Source organism: Rutilus rutilus (genome assembly GCF_951802725.1).
Source record: "Rutilus rutilus genome assembly, chromosome: 4".
Classification (NCBI taxonomy): domain Eukaryota; kingdom Metazoa; phylum Chordata; class Actinopteri; order Cypriniformes; family Leuciscidae; genus Rutilus; species Rutilus rutilus.
In genome coordinates this window covers 10,869,336-10,892,077 of record NC_140212.1, presented here as the reverse complement: position 1 = coordinate 10,892,077, position 22,742 = coordinate 10,869,336, and the positions used below count along the sequence as shown (strand labels likewise).

The 22,742-nt window shown below is 37.2% G+C and overlaps 1 protein-coding gene across 2 annotated transcripts; it reads right to left on the bottom strand.

Moving 5' to 3' along the window:
• Nucleotides 1-4,654: 4,654 nt before the first annotated feature.
• dyrk2 (dual-specificity tyrosine-(Y)-phosphorylation regulated kinase 2) lies at nucleotides 4,655-12,318 on the bottom strand. 2 transcript variants are annotated; one of them, XM_084406952.1, is made up of 3 exons: nucleotides 11,897-12,318; nucleotides 11,195-11,325; nucleotides 4,655-7,106 (listed from the first exon to the last, which is right to left on the bottom strand). In XM_084406952.1, exons 1-3 carry the CDS (start codon nucleotides 11,949-11,951, stop codon nucleotides 5,514-5,516), a joined length of 1,779 nt encoding a protein of 592 aa, XP_084263078.1. In that variant the 5' UTR covers nucleotides 11,952-12,318; the 3' UTR covers nucleotides 4,655-5,513. The 2 variants fall into 2 exon arrangements, with proteins under 2 accessions (XP_084263078.1, XP_084263079.1); XM_084406953.1 differs by having other exon boundaries at nucleotides 11,788-11,955.
• Between the last annotated feature and the right edge of the window lie 10,424 nt (nucleotides 12,319-22,742).

The following is a 22,742-nucleotide window of genomic DNA, read 5'->3' as shown; positions in this document are numbered from 1 at the left end:
TTGACTCTGTTTTATTTCATGAGTCGTTTAGCTGGCCTGAAATAAACTGGAAGGTTTGCTTTTTTTCACAGTCATGTTGTAGTTTTCTCTTGTTCAGCTGTGCTCATATTCTGAAAGCAAGGTTGCAAGCTTTAACCCATTCCTGGACAGCATGAAAGAAAAATATGTTCCTTAATGGCCATACAGAGAAGAGTTTTCAAATCAAAGAAAGCAATACAAAACAGTTTTTTTTTAAAACACTGATCTGAAGAACCTATAATGCAACATTAAGAACTTTTTGAGTCTTTAAAGCACCATAAGACTTCTACACAGCAACAAATTCATTGTTGAACCTTAATTTTACTGTATTATGTACTCTACAAGGAATATATTCAAGCTATGTAGATATTTTTTCCATTCAAACTATGAAGTAGGTGATTGTTGGCAGTATAAGGTAAAGTAATATTAACCTTAAATAAACTGAAAGGCTATTAGATGAATGGTATGGTCTTCAAAGCTGTAGATGAATGGCTTAGAAGTTAAGGCAAGACTATTTTAAATTCCTGAGATCATGCACAGACTCAAAAATATGCATGGTTGTTATTATGACGTAGAAGAAGAAAAGGTATCCTGTGGTTGAAACTGATCAATGCACTAACAGCCCAATCTATCAGCAATGTAAAGAATTTGGAAAGCCTATTAATAGTCTTCCTTTAAACCATAATTGGCAAAGACAGCAACACAACCTCCTGCTAAAGTCTTATAAAAGATCCAGCACATGACAAATTCTCAGTGCTTTCCGAGAATTTTTTTAGAGAATCAACACTGAATTCATTAGCACTACAGACAACACATTTAGAGATGCCAAGACTTCCTCTGAAGAAACACCTTTATTAGAGTTAGTGAGTGAAGACAGGATTTCTCTGCTTCAGAAAACTACCACAATGCAGAATTGATGACTGGTTGCTGGTATTAACCAGAAGACGAAGGACTTTCCATCAAAGCACATTAAACATATTGGGACATCAGACTATGAGCTGATGAGTCACAGACATTCCCCCAACTTCAAGTGAACATAAAATAGGATAAAGAAGCACCTATCAGTTCTCTCCACTTGCAATGGACCATTAATTTGCACTATCTATAATACTGCTGGCATCGATTTTGTTTATTGCTTCGCGGAAACGCATTGTTAATAGGTGGTCTTACCACTTATAAGTGAGAGTTCTTGAACTTCCTGTAAATAATAAATGCACCCATGCACACAATGTCCGAATCTCTAAAATGTACAATGCTGATGCTCATTATTTATTTTGTGTTGCCTGTTACCGGTAAAACAACTTTGATTATAGTCCCTCAATATTTGAACCGTTTATTAATAGCACACACATGGAGTGTTTGCATGGTTGTTGCATGGACGACATCTCTCTCTGCCCCTGAAGGAAGTTCCCTTAAGGAAAACCACAGTCGTGCACACAGCATTCTGCATCAATACAACATGATAAAGATTAATGATAAAGACTCACTACACAGTCCTGGGATATTTCTGTATTACTGTAGGTTTATCAATAATGCTGACATGTGCAGAAGTTCTTCTCCCCCAGTCTTATTAGCCATTGCTATAAATAAAAAATGGATGAATATTATTATATTGAACTATCAAACTCAAATGTTGCCTGGAGATCAACTGTCAATCTGAGGTTTCTAGGAGGAAGAGTATAATTTGTAAACTATGTACCTGAGTGTGAACTACTGGCTTCCCAGATCTTTACAGCCCTTTCAACAGATCTTCTTTTGACAACAAGCCAAAATGATGTGCAGTATTGCCAACTTTTTTCAATGGAAATAGCTAAAGCCTGCTTTAGTAGCTAAATGTCGCTAGATAACATAATGAGCCAATTGTCAGCACTTTACACATTTTCTCTCCTAATCTGTACTCACATACTTTATTTTAACATATTCAATACATAGCCAAATATCCAATAAAGCTGTTCTCATTTATTTATTTTCTGTCAGACAACAGAAAGAGTATTACATTATGACTGACTACATGTTAACCAGCAGTCCAAAAAGTCTCTAAAGCGGTCTGAAAAGTCACTAAATTGGCAACATTTGTGTATCTTTTTCTATGGCAAAGCAGGTGACTTGATTGGACTACCTGACTCCATCTTGGCGATGTCACTTTGTAAAGAAAAACTATGCACCTATAGACTGAACACGTAATACGCATGCGGATGACGTCACAGCTTTCACAAATTTGCGTTTTTGTAGTTTACACGAAGACAATAACGTTACCATTTTCAAAACTTTCCTTTTTTTAGGCCTTCAAAACACTATTGTTGTGTAAATGAATGGTCAAAACTTTTCAGTTTTTAGTTGAAAATGGCGTCGTATGAACAGACCGTAGTTAGCTTAGCTTTTAGTTTCTTCATATTGCTTAAAGATGTCACCACAAACCACATTTTGTAAAGATTGACATTAAAACTTTTATTATTAATATATTCCAGCCACACAATAAAATTTAACAAATGATCACTAGAAAAAACCTCTTCTTCCATCAGCTGTACAATACAGTATCATTAAACTGGCCGCCAACATTAAACCCCCACTACAGCAATATATGTAGTGTTTTCAGCAGCATTTCACAAAATGAAAACATTATACATATGTACACATCCACATCGAATTCTCAACAAATTCACATATGTACAGTACATTTCTGTGGCTGAATATAAACATTGCCAACTTTGTTCCTCTGTTAAAGATTTGTTTTTAAAAAACGAAGCTGACAGTGGGTAGCTAGATTCAAGAGTTAGGGCATACATTTAAAAACTGTAAAAAGCATATCCTTTTAAAATGTAACTTTCAGACATGTGGTTTGATTTTCCCCAACAATGCTACCACTGTATTGCACACTAGGATGACAACTTACTCACTGGATTTCATGGGGTTGCAGTTTTTACTGCTCAAAAAGATACATCCAGCCATGTCAAGTAACAAGAGATTTGGAGGTATGCTACATCTGTCAGACATTTTAACAGGTGATGTGACTGTCTAATAGAGCTCAAGCATCCTTCCCTCTCCACAGAAGATTATCATTCTCAAGACATACTCTTGAGTGGCTTGAATGGCCTCTTGATCAGGTAAAGAGAGAAAATCTGGCTTCTTTTCCCACATAGCCACTAACACAGAAAGGAATGCACTTTGGTATGTACCAAATGCCCTGGATTCGTAAAGTACAAGAATATCACAACAGTCTGAGGTAAAATATTAAAATGTGTTCTCATTTCTATTGAAATAAAATCAACCAAATGTATCACCTTGAATACTTGTGATGTTAAGACAACATGAATGCAGTGGTGAAGACACTTGTTATATGTCAGTGATTGTTGTCTGTTACTGACATCCCTGGTGGAAAAGGGCCCTAAAGTTATTTGTTTACTCCTCAAATCATAGTAGAAAAAAGATTGAGTGTCTGAACTGCATGTACAACCTCTACTGTGCGGCCAGTTGTTCCCAAGTCCCATTTAACGAGGTTTGGGAAGTAGCCAATCTTTGGGCAATGCTCAAACATGTGCAAGAGAATCACCATGAGTCTTTCAAAGTAAATGGAAGGGAGAAATGTTGTTTGAAATAAAAATGAATGGCATTGATAACCAAAGGCACATTGTATTAAACCTAAGGGCACAATTATTCCACACTGCTGTCAATTCACAGAACAATAAAAACAGTGTAAAGTACATTGTGAAATGCCTGCTGATGTTGGCAGGTAACGTCTGCATTTGTAAAGCACTATGGGTGTCCAAAAGGGCCTTAGCCCCTGTGCAGTGTGCAGTAGGCCTGGTGGGCACTGTGCCAGCCTCTAGTGGGGGAGGAGGAGGGATCAACATGAGCATTACAGCTTTGCTGGTCTCCCTGACAGCCCATAGTTTGACCTCCTTCCACACCCCCAATCCATGACTGGGTGAAATTAAGCAGGACTACCCCCTGCTAGAGTAGGATTTCAATGTAGTGGCAGATATATTTTTTTGTGCATTGCACCGTAAATCAATCCATTGATATACAAGCCACCTCCACTGGTTCCACCTATATTAGCTCTTCATTGACACAATAAAATGAAATAAATAAGTTAAACTTACTAAGCTTTTACACCCATGTCAGTCAAATTATTCTTTCCATGTCACAAATGCTACAAAAATGGCCAGTCTTTGTGTTCTAAAGAGAAATATTCTTTTTCAAATCCAACTGGTTTGGATTTGGGGGGAAAGTGTTATTAATAACTTATTTGTAACATTATTTTTTAAAAAGGGAACAACCTTTAAGAATTTTAACTCTGGCCTCATATTAGCAAGTCCACACAATGATTATGTAACAATTTGAGGATATGCAATGTTGCCATCTGTATTGTCTTTGTGGTTATAGATTTGTTTCGAGACTTGAATCGTGACATACTCCGCCATAACCTTGTCCATCTAAAATATGTATCATGCATGATTACTTGCTTGCATTAAAGTAAATGCAATGTTCTGCTTTCCTATTCTTAAATTCTTAGTCCTAATCACAGCAAAAAAAGCATTCATTTTAGAGACAAGACCAAAAAAAAGAACATTCTTGACCCTAATCTGCAAACTAAGTCTTCACTCAACTGAATACACAACACTGTTTTGTTCCGTAAGCTTTACGTTTCAAGATATAAAAATCATCATAAATAAAAAAGGTAAAGCACCAAAGTTTTTTTTTTCCTTCCAGGACAGTACACTGTCAAAAGCAACTCTTCCAGCGAATAGCTTATAATTACATGAGTGTCAAGTACTGCTGAGTATCGTCTCCATTTAGCCGCGTAAATTCCTTTAAACTTGCCATCAATCTAGACACTCTCTTTTTTCCTCATTTAATGTCTTTAAGGAATGTCAAGAGATTTATAGGCACATACCAAGTCTATCATGTAAACATTGATTCCTTTTACTACCTCATTACAGTCTGCAACATCCACTCTCCATTGTATCTGTTTCTCTTACATAGTCTCTTAGAGTGTTTTATAAAATTCTCTTGTCTTGATATTGACAGCATTAGGCTGCAATGCAACAGGTCTCGGATTGAATAGCTTTTAGTAAATGCATTTTTAACCTTTAACTCACTATTTATCTGACAGGATCTGAGGGTAGTGATTAAATTTTCAGAAGCACATAAAAACAATGAACCATTACTTCATTGTGGCACGGCCATTTACTTTTTTATGCTACAATATGTAGGTATCAAACCAAAGTGGGACTTTTTTGTTATTATAGACCAGATTGTAGAACCAGACTGCTCCTTCAAAGCAGCATTCAGCAAAGTCCTGAGATAAAAACTTTAAAGTGTTGTTCCCCCTTTCTTGGCCATTTGAGCTTTCCTAGAAAAAATCCAACTAAAGGTGCTACGAAGCAGTTCATTAATGGTGTATATGCATTAATGACTCTCATTCCTAAAAAAAACCCACGCTTCTGAATGCTCAGCTTTCCAATATCATCATTTAAAAGAAAAAAAAGTAGTGTTCAGCTGACTAATTTTGGCAACACTGTCCTTTGTTGTATATTCCCATTGGCATCAGTCATTTGTGCCATGTTAGTCCTTAACTTTGTGGCTGAGCCAGAAGGGGGAGGTAATTTGGAGATTGAAGTTATAGCACCAGTACCCTCAGTGATCCGCTTTACGGTGGTTTTCTCCCCAGTGGGAGGTTTTGGCAAGCGTCTTCTGAGCCATGGGTGGCGGAGGGCCTGACTAGGGGTCATACGCAGGGACGGGTCCCACTCTAGACACTGTTTTAGAAAGTCCAAGAAGAGGGGGTCATCACAGCCTTTGAGTGCTGTCACCCAGTCCCTGCTGCCTGGTGGACCTCTGAGTTTGCCCCTACGTGACCTTCCTCCATTCAACCCCACTGAGCCATCAGGTAAGGTTGTGACTGTGCAATAACGGGGATATCCCTTCGAACTGATAAAATTTTTTGCTCTCTTGGATGAATCCAGTAGCTTCTGGGAGGGCATACCCAACAGCTCTATGACACATGCTAGTTGGTCCCCTTCATCTTCTCCAGGCAGGAGAGGGTACCCTGTAAGTAATTCCGCTAAGATACAACCTAAGCTCCACATATCAATTGGCATCCCATATCGAGCACCCAGAATGACCTCTGGGGCCCTGTAGAAGCGTGACTGGATGTAAGTGTAGACCCGTTGATGCTCATAACAGCTTGAGCCGAAGTCGATGACTTTTATCCCACTGCGCCCCTGCTGCTTCAGAAGGATATTCTCAGGTTTGAGGTCGCAGTGAATAATTCTGTTCTTGTGCAGGGAGTCCAGACACTGTAAGATGGAGTGTGCAAACTTGCGCACTAGTGGCAAACTAAAGCCCTGAAACTTGTTTTTCTTGATGAGCTCATAGAGGTTCATGCTGAGCAACTCAAACGTCATGCAGATATGGTTGCGGAATGTAAAGTTCTCCAGCATGTGGATGACATTCATGGTGGAGTCCTTATCCTGCTTGCGCAAATGTTCCAGAATGCGAATTTCCTCAGCTGCTTGGCGATGGAATCGCTTTTCGTTACGCACCATTTTCAGGGCCACCTGCTGGTGGTTCTTGTGGTCATAGGCCTTCACCACCTGGCCAAAACTGCCTTTACCAATAACCTTTAGTACCTCATATCTATATGATATATGGTCATGGGGCACATGAATGTAGGAGCCCTGATCATCGTCATAACCTCCATTGTTAGACCCTCCAACTACACCTTGTCTTTTCTTCGCATTTGGACCTATAAAATAGACCTCAGGGTAGCTGAAGATTTCTTGGTGTTCAAACACTGAAAGCTTTGACATGTACTGTTTCATGGCCTGCTCAGGAGTCAAAGGTGCTGGCTTAGGTTTGCTTTCAGTTGATTTGATGGAAGTTGAGCTGCCTTGTCGACACTGGCTGCTTTCTTGCTGCTTCTCCGGCATGGCCAGACCTGCTCTACCAACGGGTGTCAACCCGTTGGGTTGTGCCGTCAACACTGTCCTTTTGTTGCTGTTCTCCTCAAACAGCTGTTGGACGTGGATCTGCTGGTGATTCCCAACGTGCAGATGGTCAGTCATTGTATGCTTATTGCCTCCAGCCTGGACAAGGTAAAAACAAAAGCAAGAGGCATTATTTCAGGATTGTTTCCCAAATAAATTAAGGACACACGGCTGATAATATATACACATTTAGATTTGGCATAAAAGAGGCAGCCATATAATGGCTTGAATATCCAAGCCATTCCAACCATGTCAATCCTGGAAGAAGTTTTTCCATGATTCTCTACAACAGGCTCGAAAAAATTTATTTGCATGCATTATTAATTGACTTAATTCTTGTGCTTTGCAAAGTTTGGACAAAGTACAACAAAATCCTCCTTGTCTATTGTTGGTGGATCAATAGAAATGAAGCTTCCTATACTAAAGACCAGAGATCAGGACATAATCCATAGAGGGAAAAGAACAGCTTGATTGACAAAAATTGCAGAATAAAAACAGACTGGGCACTTATGTGTATCCCTTGTTATGCATTGACTTCCGACACATGACGGGTCCTGCTGGTTTGTATAATTTACTTCAGTATGTTAAATAACTGATCTAAGAGATTTGGTGTTCAATGCGTGTAGTGTAATTTCTCAACCTTTCCATTTAAATGCTATTTGATGTTAGACAATATCTCGTTTTTAGCATGTGGAATTCAGCTATGGGAGACTTGGAAGATTTTTTTGTTGTTGTTTATTTAAGCTCATTAAACATGAATTTCCTGCTTTCCTGAATCTCCTGCCCTGCAAGATGCTTACTTCCTTGATAATGTGATTACCTCTGAATCTTGTTTTTACAAGGACATCCTGTTGCTTCAGTCAGATGTTTGCAGCAACCTTCTCATTTTATACAAAATATAAACTCTTACACATTTGAACATTACTCCCCTTGACATGACTGTTGTCCTGTTATTTCAGCCAGGTAGTTTTAATGGACTAGTGTTTATTTTTGTGTTTTGAATGATACTCATGATCCACTTAACTGTGCTTTATTGTCTAATCTCAGCCTTTCCGTATTCACATGCAGAGAGAGTGATAATTTCCAAGTGTAAAAGCATATCAGGGCATTGCAAGACTTCTGATATTTACATATCCTTTTTATCTCAACCTATCTCCAATACCCAGATGGCAAGTACTGATGTTTTTACACCTCTGACTGAAGATAAAAATAAATACCCAGCTTGAACTCTAAATCCAAAGGCTCTCATACAATCTGCTCTAAAAACTTTGCTTTGGCCCTGTCTCACGCAAAACTAAAACAGTGACAATGATGTCCTGTTTAATGACAGGCTTCTAGTTTAGAAAACTGTATCATTCAAATATAAATATAAATGTAACCAATATCTAATCTTAAATCAGTAAACCAATATTTAGTGTCACAAAATACATCGCACACTGTTTTAAATAAGCTTATGATATTAAGCATAGATTTAAGTATTAGCTTAGGCAGGACATTCTTGATAATTTACCAGCCATCATAAAGAGTATATAGCCTAGTTTCTACAGGAAAAATGTATCACACTGACTGACTATTGAGCTCATGCATCATACACAAGAGATTAATAAGATTTAAAATTAGCCTCTGGAACTAAAAATTAATCTGAATAAAGCTTCAATTTCAACCTTTTGTTGTACTTGGTCGCCCTGCTGGGTAATTCAAACAGGATCTGAACAGGTGGGGGGTCGTAGAAAATGCATGCTTGCTGGCAGCTGTAGAGGACACAACTGGAGCCGAACAAAAGGCACATTTGGTCTAGGAAATGTAGTGAGCATGGCAATCATTCTAATGCTCACTACTCTGCAAAATACATATACGGCTTAAGAGGAGTGCTAAAAGGGTGTGATTCAACTGCCCTTAATGATGTTAATTTATCTAAAAGGTATGAGACTCAAATCTAACTGGACAGATATTTTAACATACAGAAAAATAAAGACAGAATAAGTATTGCCGTCCTTGTAATTACTATAAAACTTGAAAACTAGAATGTCTTCTTACATGAGTGGCTGGCCGATCTAAAACTTTCGGCATATAATTGGAAGCAACCTTCTTATTAGCTTCAAAGCTAATCCTACACAGTGTGTCCCTAAATGTCCTACTAATTGCCATACATAACTTGACTGTGAATTTGACATTTGAAAAGCACATCAGAAATTATTTTTAAGATCGTATATGTATACACAATCAGCTCTAATTTGTTGACGTAATCTGTTACATAACTAAGTAGGAATGAGCCCAACGAAATCATTACTGTTATTACTGTTAACTTAAGCATCATCAAATCATAGCTCATCATGACAACTAATCACCATGTAAGTAATAAGCGAGAGCAAGATGGAAGTTATAATTCCCAATAAGCTTATTATGTTATAATTATAATTGGATCTGCAGAAACCTGAAAAAGTTCTCATTCAATCATTAAGCATATTTGTATTTTATTTATTTTTTATTCACTGAAATAAGACAATTTCCATCTTGGCTTAGCAATTAAATGTCTTGAAATATATATGTTGATTGACTAGCTAGATTTACAAATACAATGCTGAGATTTGATTCATTACATGTGGCAGGAATTCTGTTTTGTAAGACTATTCACACGTACAAATGTGCCTACCATGCGAGTCTCTGTCTATATTTACCCCAATAGAATGACAGCTAAATAAAGAACTCACAGCTACTTAATCATAAATGGCATTGATCCAGTTATTTTATTTAATTCAGTGATGTCAAATACATTTACATAAACTGCAATTCTTTAAACATACTAATAAACTAATTACTGAGCAGCATTTCATTGTCGTGCATTGCATGTGTTTTAGCAAATTGACAAATTTCTCGCTAAAATATCATGTTTTTTAGTCCTACATCATGCCGTGAAGGCTGAGTGGATTAAGATTTTAGATGTATAGCTTTACATAAGGAAATTCACTAGATGACAGATTTCAGCTGTGCCTGTTGGCGTCACACTGATGGCCTGAGAATTTCCCATCCCCCACCAATGGCAACATCTCCACACAATACATCAACCAATGACTCTAGAGAGCCACTGATCATTACAACTGCTCATATCTGAATATTTTTTCAGTTTAAACTTATATTCCATGCCTTTCTTCAAAATTAATATCAAATGAATTTATCAAAACATGGGTTTAAATCTTGCACTTTGGTTTCCAACATCTTTAAACTACTGTCAGAGTCTTCTTGCTACTGTCTCTTAAAAAATGCATACCTTCCAAATACAGTGCACTGTCTAATCATAACATTGTAATTCTGTATCCATATAAGACTCAGAGAAGACCCTTTTTGTCATGCATTCCTAATGTAACAACTCAAAAAATTGACATACAATCTGATTATTTTGAACTCCACTAGCTGCATTTACAAAGTCACTTACTGTACAAGCAATGATGTGCATAAAAAAATACTCAGTCAAAATCCAGTAACAGGTTTGCATTCTGTATGAATCGTGGACTCTTAATAACAAATGCTATAAAAAAAAGGGGTTTTCAAACTGGGGTTTGGGAGGCCCTCGGAAGGCCGCAAGAGAGCACCCTATAGGGGGATCCGCAGAAATTTTTAAAGAGAAAGAGAGAAAAAAATATTTTAATACATTTTTTTTTTTTAAAGGCTGTTAAAGCTAATGTGTTAACTGTAACCTTTTTCTCGCTCAGTGTAATTTGTAAGGAACTATTCTTTCTAAAACTGTAGTGAAACATTTATTGTAAAAAGCACTAACTCAATTCAAATTAGACTGAAAATGGTTTCTTCAGGTACATTTACCTCTAATATTAATCTAAAAGTGTAGAAAATACACACAGTAAACTAATACAAAGTAAATATTTTAATAATTAGCAATTGGATTTAGTACATTTTACAATATAAACACCAATTATTTACTTAACTTTGAAAATATTATAATGTCATCTTTCTACATAAAGATAAATAGCAGGCTTTATTGTAGGAAGGGAATTATCATATGTGGTAGCCTATATGCCATTAATAAGTTTGAAAACCCTTGGTTTTTAAAACTCAAACCATGCACTAGCCACAATATATGCTAACTTTATAGCAAAACTCAGATTATGAGAACAAAGGAGGACTCAGGAGGCATGCATTGTGGAAAGTGCAAGCAAGAAGGTTAATTTTACCGTGAGAGAGTTGCTGTTCCTGAGTGGTGGTAGTGTGACGGGTGATGTGGCTTCAGTCCCCGCTACAGCCCGGGGACCCCCGATGCCCAGTCCGGGGGAAGACTGTAGCTGGCAAATCTCACCCCCTTTGCCTGTGGAAATTAGCAAACATGTAACGTTATTCGAATTTTTTTTTTTTTTTTTTACACAATTGCTTTAACCTGTCAGTATTTTTAAAAGGCAAAAGAGATCATAAAAGGCTAATGTTAGTTCGTCCAGAAAACGAAAACTGTAGCCCCGTTACATGTAACTTAGCCTATCGATTTATCAGATGTATAAATCAATTAAGAAATTTAAAGTGAACCAGAATATTTACACCATTTTAACAAACGAAAACCAACATTAGCACAACAAAAACCTTTTATAAACCCCCAATAAATCTAAGAGCCATTAATCCAAAGCGCTTGGTTTCTAAATATAGTCACTATAGCAACAGGAACAATTTACTGAATGCAAAAACAGCCGTTTTTTTAATGGTGTTTCCGGGGATTATAGCTACTGTACTCAACCCTGTAGTCACCACGAGCAATGAAACGAAACGCTGCGAGCCTTACAAGCGTTATGGAGCATTTAAATCGGATAAATAATCCATCTCCAAAATCCAATCCGGAGAATTAACGTGCCCGGCGTCGCCCTCTTAGATCCGGGAATTGGGTTCCTTACCAGTCGGGTAGACAGCAGTAGCAGCAGCGGCAGCGCAGGGTTTCTTGGTTAACATGGCCGCTGGAGAATCACACACACACGCAGAAAAGCCACTTCTGAGTCTCTCCCCTCCTCCCTGTGATCACCCACTCTGACTGCTGCTACTCCAATCAGATACATCCAGACCTGAGCAAGCCAACTCTAGGGGCTGCTTCCTCAAACGCTAACCGAATTCGCGTTATCATCGCTTGGAAACGTGCAAAACAAACAAAGACGCACGCATTGCTCGCTACAGCTCCGCACTTTTGGGCCTAGGAAATTCTGCGCAGACCGTGGCATTCTCTCACACACATACAGTAAGAGTAACTAGAAATATACTTTAAACCGGTTTAGGGTGTTGTCTGGACTTATCTATCACCCTCGTTCGCCTCCACCTTCTTTTCTCTCCCCTCCCCGTGCGGCAAGCCGTATTTACATTTATTGTCTATATGAATAGTATCTAGGCTATCTATTAATGCAACAGTGGCTAATGTCTATTAATGTACAAACAAGAGCATTTATTTGGTTTGAACTTTATATAGCATTATATACCACTATATAGCATTTGTTATGAAAAACAGCAACACATTTATAACATAACATACCGTTGTTATTAATTATGTTATGTTATAAATTGTACAAGTTTTACCAAACAAAATTTAGCACAGTAGCCTAACTGTAACTACAATAAAGCTTGATACATTCTAGTAAATGTTTTCTCCTCTTTCTCGTCAGGACTGTTTTAGATATTTGCCTTTTTCCATAGCATTTTTTAAAAGTAAATTATCGCTATAATTCAAATGGGTCACACATTTTCTCATCGGTAAAGCGATGGGAGTGGCTCGAGCAAATCTTACCACACTTAAGGAGCGCGCTAGTGAACGAACACAGTACTGTGATTTGCACGCCAGTCGTGCACAATTAATTGTACTTGCTGGTTTTGGTTATTGAACTACACCCTTTATTACAAAGTCACCAGTAACCATTAATGTGGTACTAGTAAGGACTCCAATTGTGATATTAGGCAGATCTATTCACTATTCCATTATTACTTATTCATTCTATTATTAGCTGTCCATTAAATACTAGTACTTATTTTTAGTTAGTTGTAATTACTCAAATCTTTTATAGTATATATTTCTGTTATTTGTTAAAAAAAAGTTACAAAATTGGCAAGTCTACTAATAAATTAAAAACTTAAAAATAGGCCTACATCCTAAAATGGCTTGCCATATTCCCAGGTCCACCAACTCACTTGATGCCACAGAATTTGTTTATAAATGCATAGGCTATATTTCATGAGATAGTATTTTTCAATCCTGGTCGCATTATACACAGTAAAAGCAAACAATTTCAATATTTTAAATTTCATTTTGAGTTTGAAAGGGCTAAAAAAAGGGTATGTATTTTACAGAGAGTTGTCAATAAATGAAAGTGTAGCCTTTCTTGATTTCATGTGAACATTTTTACATGGGTGTGTGGTAATTAATTGCATGAAAAGAGCTGTTTCATTCTTTTTTGCCCCTCGGAATAACAAGGAATTGCCCCTTGGAATAAAACTTTCACTTATACCTAATCATTAGGTTTAGTTTTTTTTTTTTTTTTGTCTTTCCTGTTGACATTAGAGAATGTTTTGTGTTCGTATATAAATGCATATAACATTTTAAATGTTTAATTTCCTTTTACACTATCAGCACGTGTTATTTTGGCATGACAAATGAAATTACTATCCACTAGAGGGTGGAGTGAGTACAGAAACATTACAGCCTCCATTTGTACTGTACATTTAGTTCCCAAACAGGAGCCATGTAAACATTAGAATATATTATGTTCTACACAAAAACTATGTCCACTAAAGCCGAGGGTGAATCATTAAATATGCGTTCATATGCGGCCTACATCAAAGCACATTCTACAGTGATTAGGTTATGTGATGTGATTGAATCTGCATTATCAGAAGAGTCTTTAACAAGTTATACATTAATAAAGCACAATAGCAATGATTGATCTTATTTCTCTGATTGACGTGTTTTTGGAGTTTCAACACAATGTAGATCATCCAGTCTTTAGATAGTGGTATATCTGATATCCCAAAAGATATGATTTTGATAATGATTATGCACCCCTAACTCTGAATGTTTGAAGATACTGTCAGTTTCAGGTTGAGTATTTAAACATAAAATGATAATATCATCTCAGTTTCATCATTTTAGAGAATTTACTATCAAATCTGACTTAACTTCCAGTCTCTAAAACAAACAAGAACGCAAGGTGCAGCATACTCAGTAAAAAAGTAAAATGCAAAGTAAATACAAGCCACAATCATCTCCCTTGTCCATCCCCCAAGGAAGCAAGCTAATGTAGTGTCACATGTCAGGCTGTGGTCAGCAGAGTATGCTGGGATGGCTATAATGGCATTTGTCACTGCGGTTACTGGGAAACATCAATAAGCACTATGTAAGGAATTGGGCCATTGATCACAGCATTGGGTCATTTTATGTGGGGAGCGTAAGAAGGGCTGATCTTGGGGTTGTGTTATAACTCGCACATCATTGTCTTGTAGTTTCTGATAGTGAGAAATCAAAGGGCTGACAGAACCCATTTGCTGAGACAAAGAACCCAATCACCGAGGCATGGCACTCAAGACTAAAAGCTGTGAAAGGACCTGCAGAAGTGTGATAGCAATGCAATCATAGGTGTTATTTGCAGTTGAGTTCTTTTAGACACTGTCTGACTGACATGCAAATGACCAACTAAAATTCCTTATGTTTTTAGGTGTCACTTAGGGGCAAGTTTATCTGAAATATACCAACAGACATCCATGAAAATAAAAATACAAATGAATAAATAATTAATGGAATAAATAAAGGTATAGCAATCCAGAAACAGAAAACCCTTGAACAAATTTGGGAAAATATCGATATACCCATGCCAAAAAATACCAAAAAATACAAAAAAAATTAAATAAAAAACTATTTCACAGACATAACTCAGTAAAAAAGCAGAATATACAGTTCTGCTCATGGATGTTTAGTTAAGTTACTAAGTGCCACACAGAAACCTTTTTTCAATTATTTGATGTCACTAACCTGGCAAACGTTTGGCAAATCCAGTGATTATTTCATCCTTAAAAGCTCTCCTTGTATCAGTCCAGTACCTTGTAAACATGACTTTATTTCAGGTAGACTAAAAATACTGTGCCCCCTTGCTCCCGGAAGTTGTGTAAAGCCAGCCAATCAGATCAGAAATGTCCAGGCTGACAGAGTAGGCTACTTCCTTGTTTTGTGAGCAATATGCATCAGATGGTTAGCAAACAGATTGTGGGCAGGCCGTCTGAATCACAGACTACAGATATGATAATGGATTGATAAAATGGTAGTCCCTTGCTCAGTACCATGAAGTCTTGTTGTACTTACGCCATCAGCTTAGGGGGAGGATGCAAGCCTTGGTCTATATTTAGCTTGCTTTGCTTTTATAACTACTGGAGCATCCAGGCATTAGAATGGTGCTCTGGGAATGTGTGGTGATTCCAGACTCAGCTTTCTCCGCTTGGCACTGAGGCACATGGATGCAGTAAAAACCCTCTGAATATGTGGATAAATATGCAGCAAACATGGATAGATGGTTCTCACACCATCAGCCAACACAGTATGTGTTAATCAGCTTGCTTTTATACATATAAGTCGAGCTTAATTTATGTCAGGTTTGATTTGCATTGCGCATACAGTAAGTCTCTCTGTCAACCTAAAATCGGAGAACAGTAATGTGCTTATATAAGTTTCTGCCTTACAGACATACCACAAAATACCCAGGTTCACCATATAAGCACTTTTCTGTACTAGTCATCATGATAAAATGAAAAGAAAAAAAGAAACACAAAAGCTGTCTGCTAAAAGCCTGAATGAACCAAAGATACAAGTATATGTTCCCCCTGGTGACTAATTAAAGCATAACCTCACCTGCTCTGATGTAACAGTAATGAACTCTGCAGACAAAACACCTCATAATAATATCCAGTCCTGGGGACAGATAGTATACTCCTGAGAGCTTTTTAAAAGCACCCACACACACCTGAGAGTTTTTATGGTTTCCATCATGTTCCATCACTTAACAAAAGACTATGAAAAGCACATCCTCAGTTCTGTACACTCTTGCTTTGTTCCAAAACCAAGTGAATGCATTGAGACAAAATAATACAAGATAGTGGACGAGGGCAAAAGAAAAATTGATTGATATCAACATTAAAATAAAGTATATTTTAAACTAGATTATCTTAAACAGTATTTTTATGAGCTTATTATTAATCTTATTAGGGTATTGTGCCGTTAGCTTAGCAACATCCTGAAATCAAACTCTATTGAAATCAATTGTCAGGAGTTAAGTAGTGTGACACATGTGGATGGTGCCTATATAAAGCATTTATAAACAGTTTACAAGGCAGCTGTCTTTATAGACAGAAGACAGCAAGATATCTCACTAGATTTGGAACAGAGCTACAGTATCCTTTTATTGACACCTCTCATCAGTTATTGAAAGACTCACCAGATGTACATCAATTAATTAATCCCCAAACTCATTAGAGTACTCCATATTACTATATAATAAATTACCCACAAACATCAAACCCATTTCAGTCAGGTACCAGTTTATATTCACTCTATTTGCATAAAGCTCAAAACAGGTGGCAGGTATCTCAGGGCCTACAAACTCCTTTTGGCCAATTAGGATTTTTGGCCAAAACAAAAGCACAGATGGCTGAAGTACCATTGCCATCTGGTTAATAATACAGTCAGATATATGAAATGAGCCTGTGTGGTGTTTAGTGATCCGATCTGTTGTCATCCCCTCACATCAATGGAAAAAAAAAATCAATAGATACTGGGACTGGAGAGCTGTCTTGCAAATCAACACTCCTGACACACAGCTTGACTGATGAGAGACTCAAAAAAAATGGTGGATAGTTATGTAATAAATGAGTCATGTTCACATGTTAGACTATATTTGCATGCAGACTCCCAGCCCATGCAGACTGAGCAAATATAAACATGCGTTCGCATGAAAAGACAGGATGTACCTTTGAAATTAGTCTTAGACAGAGACTGCAGTACTGTTTGTATGGAATTACCTCAACCCACTTCCCTACACACATGAATTACCATTAAATATAATGCTTTCAGTATTATTCTTGTTCAAAAGGTAAGCTATTTATAATACCATGAAGAGTGTAAATGAAAATGTAATGCAAGTGAAAATAAAGAAAAAAAATGTCAGTAGCTGAAATATGAAAAATATATCTGTCATCTCGTGACCATATAATTCTAGCTTACAGGATAAAATCTCAACACTGACATGTACAAAAGCACGCTCACATTCTGTACTCGTTCACATTGTGTTCCTTTCTCTCTCTGTGTACATTACAGATCCGTCTCCCAAAGAAATTTGCCTGAGGCAATGGAGCATATTTTTGTCAGCTCCGCTGTCATATAGTCACCCACACTGCACATATTTAGCAGGGTTTATTTTTACAGCCATCTGGTGGATTCTTAAAGAAAAGCTCAGAAACGCCTCTGAAAATCATCAGCTTTGGCTATTCATGGCAGCAGTGAATCAAATATGATACATATATAAGATGAGAGGCAGTGACTCAAACAGACTTATGCTACAAAATGTAATTGTGCTATAAATGACTGATTTTCACATGCACACTGTTTTCTCATTATTTACTATATGTCAGAGTTTTGCATGAATGTATTAATGCCCAGAATCAAAATTCTTTCTCTGCACTTTAATAAGACATTATAGCTTTTAAATATGCGGCTTTTTATACATTTCATTGTGCTTTGCATGAATAGGTTATGGTTTGTCACTGCTCAGTGAGGGGTTGATGCATCTTCATTTTGTGCATTGGATTCAAAGCTCACAAGCAAAATTAGCCTTACTCGAATGGTTCAGTGCCTTGAGCTAAAGGTAAAAGGATTTGTCCTTTCCAGTAATCATTCCCTGTATTTCCTGCCTTTGGGATACCTTTCTGGCCAGGGGCATGGTTTTGCATGCAGATGCAAGGCTATTAACAGCACAGTGCTGAAGAAGGGGGTGTTCATTGTTGTACTTGTTGCCACATTGGAAACCCTGGCTGTATTCAAAGTCTTCTCTCATTTTAAATTCAGTCAAACGTTGCCTCTAGCATACTAAGCATTGTCTCCATGGCTGCTGGAGCAACATCTGGCTTGTAGAAAGTGTCCAAACAGATTGATTACAGAGGGAACTAACTAACAAAGCACACATTTGTCCTAATCCAGTTTGAGCCACTTTCAGTGACTCTGTACAGAACGATAGATTTCAGCACAACATGCTGCACATATGTTCTCTGGCACACGATAGCATTGTGCTTGTTTAAAGAGCCATCGTTGAGACCGTCTGTAATCTTGTGTACACCGAGTAGCCCTTAACCAAACTACAGAGACCAGTTCAGGACTGTGCAAATAATGTGTTGCCTGGCAACAATGAATCTCGATTATCAACCTCAATATCAGAGGCCTTGTTTACATCCCACAAAAGCCAGAGTTTACAAGGCAGGAACAGGTGTAGTTCAAGTTACAATTTGTTTTTGATATTTAAATTCATGGCTATTGTTGTCATGCCGGTGGCTGGTAACATGCCACCATCTTTGGCATAGCTAACACAAAAAGAAGCCCAAGCTGAAATGGTTCTTGGCACATCCGTTTGATTGATGATGCTGAAGGCTCAATTACCTAAAGTGTTGTTCTTACAAACACACTTAACTACAGACCTGTGGACCAATGAGCTCATTAGAAGAGTGATGAATAGAGTATAACATCCAATCACTTAATCTCTCACTGCGGGGGTGGAACTACCATGAGAGTCCCATCTGCACAAATGAAAAAAGACACCAGACCCCCAACCTGAGACGCAGCATCACTTTTTAAATATCCCCCACTGCTGTTTAACTGTCACTCTTTACTGATGTTTACTTTATAGGCTATTGGGAATAGGTGAACAACAAGTCCAAAAAACTTCTGCACAAAACGTTGAACCATTTTCAATGTAAAGTGAATTAATGTGTGTTTTAGCCAAATCGATGAAGATTTTTAAATATACAAAAAAAAAAAAAAAAAAATCGTTGTTTGGATTTAAATAGGCAAATGTTTAAGAGTCAATGACTGGATCATTATTTCAGTGATTATTATGTTTCTAGCATTATATGTCTGGCATCAGTTCTTCTAACCCTGATTGATGGAGTGTGTAGCTTTTCATTTCTGAAACAACCTTGTTGGAAGACACATCATGGCCATATTCCAGGATGACAATGCCAAGATTCATCAGGCTTAGATTGTGAAAGAATGGTTGGGAGGGAGCATGAAGAATCATTTTCACACATGAATTGGCACCTCTGAGTCCAGACCTTAAATTTATTGAAAGTCTTTATGATGTGCTGGAGTAGACTTTACAGAGTGCTTGACTTTTACACTGTCAATACAAGATCTTGACCAAAAATGTATGCACCTCTTGATTAAAATAACATCCCAACATTTATTTACATCAAGAGGTGCATACATTTTTGGTCAAAATCTTGTATTGACAGTGCAAAAGTCAAGCACTCTGTAAAGTCTACTCCACCAAATTGTTTAAGAAACCATATAACATGCTAGAAACATAATAATCACTGCAATAATGATCCAATCATTCACTCTTAAGCATTTGCCGATTTAAATCTAAACAGCGACTTTTTTTGGGGGCCGGGCAGTATATATACCAGAGAGGCAGGAGCTATATGCTAACTAGGTACACACGGAAAACTGCATGCACTACACAGAGCTTTGAATGAATCCATTCATTCATAAAAAAGAAAAAAAAGAAAAATTCCTCTAGCCTGAGGGAGAGCAGAAAGTGGCATCCATCAAACTAACTTCCCTCAGCACCAAAGCAAAAGAACAACCCAGCTGACTATAAACTTGGTACTTCAGTGTCAGGTGGGAAGCCACTGAAATGTTTCAATGAAGCAAATGAATTGACGCTGCAAGGATATGAAGTACCGCAGCCATTCCTGCTGGGGTAAAAAAAAAAGCTTTGAATTTCCTGCAGCTGTGTTTACACTCTCATTCACTCCACCAGAGTAACCATGATGGAGTGTAATGTGCAGTTTTGGTCATCACAGTATAATCAACCGGAGATAAGCATGAGGTGTGGCGCCTTTTTACTCTTTTGTTATCTCATTTCAGTCTGAGGGGTGGACATGAGTTTTATCTGATGCAATTTTTTAGCAAACGAGAATGTTACCAAATATTTAACCTCCTGTTTAGAGCGTGACATCAAAACCAAAGAAAATTTTGATATTTAAATGCAATGACTAGAGGCTCACTCACCAAAACCAAGATACCTCCTTACAACATTTGCAAGCATCAAACAGTAGCTTTGCTCTTATACAACAATTATACACTAAATTCTAAGGAAGCATCACATGTTATGCACAGCAACAAACTGAAAAAATAAATCCAAGATAGAGAATGAAGGAAGAGAAATAACTCAATTAAATAGATTCAATTCTGAAATGTACCTAAATTTGTTTCTAATGATAAAAACTGACTTTTAAACCCACATTTCTTTACTGGAGTATCACACGGTTCTCGTGTTAATCGGGTTATCAGTAGAATCTCCTAAAACATTTTTTGTATGATGCCTGTAGTTGGTGCCTATGTAGATTGTCCCAAATCGGTTAAGATGCTGCTCCAGAATGCTATGTGGGCAGCAAGAAAGCTCTCTAGGTTTTGTAGTAGAGCTCATCACACGAGTAAGTAATACAGCTTTTGATTATTTGTATCTTAATCACAGAAACTTTGTCTCTCTCATTGCCAGTAAAGTTGAAGGTTTCTGCCTTTGTGAGTTCCAGTGTGACAGAGCTCTCAATCTTAATGGTTAATCTTAGTGGTTGTAATAAATCAGCATTTCTAATCTTCTGCTCTTGCTTTTCCCCAAGAGAGTAATATTGATTTACTTTTTTTTTTCAAAGTCTGTCTCAAAGTTTCAAAGTTTCAAGTCTATTGATTTTTTACATAGTATAACAATTTCAAAAATAGATCATGATGAAAAACAAACCTTTTCTTGCTCCAACAGAGCTCCCCATCCCCACTGCACCATTATCACACATTATACACACATATACATGCACAAATATGCACATACATTAAAAAAAGAAAGAAAGGTAAATAAAAGAAACAGCAGTAAAATCAAACAGTAAATATTAAATTTGGATCTATTTGCTCTAGTCAGAACTGGCTGCCAAATAGTGAAAAACATTTGACTACAGCCTTTAATGGAGTACCGAATTGTCTCTAGTGCAAGATGATACATAAGATCCTTAATCCACTGACTAAAAGTAGGTGAAAATCTGTCCGTCCATCCATTTACGCAATATAAGACGTCTAGCTATTAAAGTTGAGAAAGAAATCAAATTTTTTGCTTTATTATCTAAACAGAGCTCTGTAGTTAAACCGAATATTGCAAGAATTGGGGAAGGATTAATAGATAAATGTAGGGCTCCTGAAAGAAAATTAAATATTAATTACCAGAAGTTAAGAAGCTATTGATTTCTTTTTTAGTGCTGCCTATAATTTGAAATTCACAAATTGACACCAAATCTATTTATTAAAACCACCTCTGTTATGTTCTACTTCTGTTTAAAACTGTCCTCTGCTTACCTTAAAAGATGTGCCTCCGATGCAATATTGTAAGTGAAAGCTTTAAACACAGCTCATCACGTTCTTCACTGATAGACATCGACTGTCTCCATTCGGCTAACAATCCAACCAGTTTCCTGTTCATTCTTCACTTCTGTTGGTTAAAATGTGTAATTACGTGGAAGAGAAGTCAATAAAAAATACGCATTTGCAGCAGTTGATGCGGTTTTGGCACCATTGGCTTTTAGATATCTGTAATTATGAGACGCTTGAGACTTGTTACCTCAAGTATGATCACCCAAACCTTCTGTTAGCAAAGCTCACAAGGCCAGGGCATGAGTATAGAGTAGATGTGTGACAAAGTAAAATTACACTGCTTAATAATTGATGGGGTTGAAAACGAAATTGTGTGTGTGTGTGTGTGTGCGAGAAAGAGAAAGACGCTCAGCTTGACTCCTCCTTCCAAAGTAATGAGTACTGTCACTCTGTAATTGATCCGCTGTACGAACCGCCCTTTTCTGTGTTTGATCTTCTACTACTCAACTCTCAACTCAAAGCTATATTTTCACAATGCACGAAGAGACCTACTCTGTATCACTCTGGTTAAACAACAGGATTAATGGTCTCTCCATCAGCACTCATTCAGTCAAGAGAAACGTATCTGTTTACTAATAAATGACAGCAAAGCTTCTGTAGAAAAAAACCTAGGCTACACATAGAATGGTCTTTTCCATTATTATCATATTGTGTGAATTTGTGTAATCTGGGACACCTAACTTCTTTATACACCTACTAACAAGGAATTTATGTAAGCATTATCATATAGGGTTTAAGTCAGAAAAATGATTATACTACACTACACTACCTCAAACACCTGCCACTGATCACCATTTCAGTCACTAAAACCAAGTCACTCCTTATAATTCCAATAAATACTGCCTTGCTTTGATGATTTTCAGCTTCTGTAGACTGTTGTCTTATTCTTAATCACTTCAATAATTATACAGACCACATTAGTTATCAGACTTGTACACATCACATTTCCCCAGGAAGAAGTTCACACTAGCTTATATAAACAGAGACAGTTAAAATGGTATTGCAGTCAGTGACAAAAATGAAACCCAAATAACTTT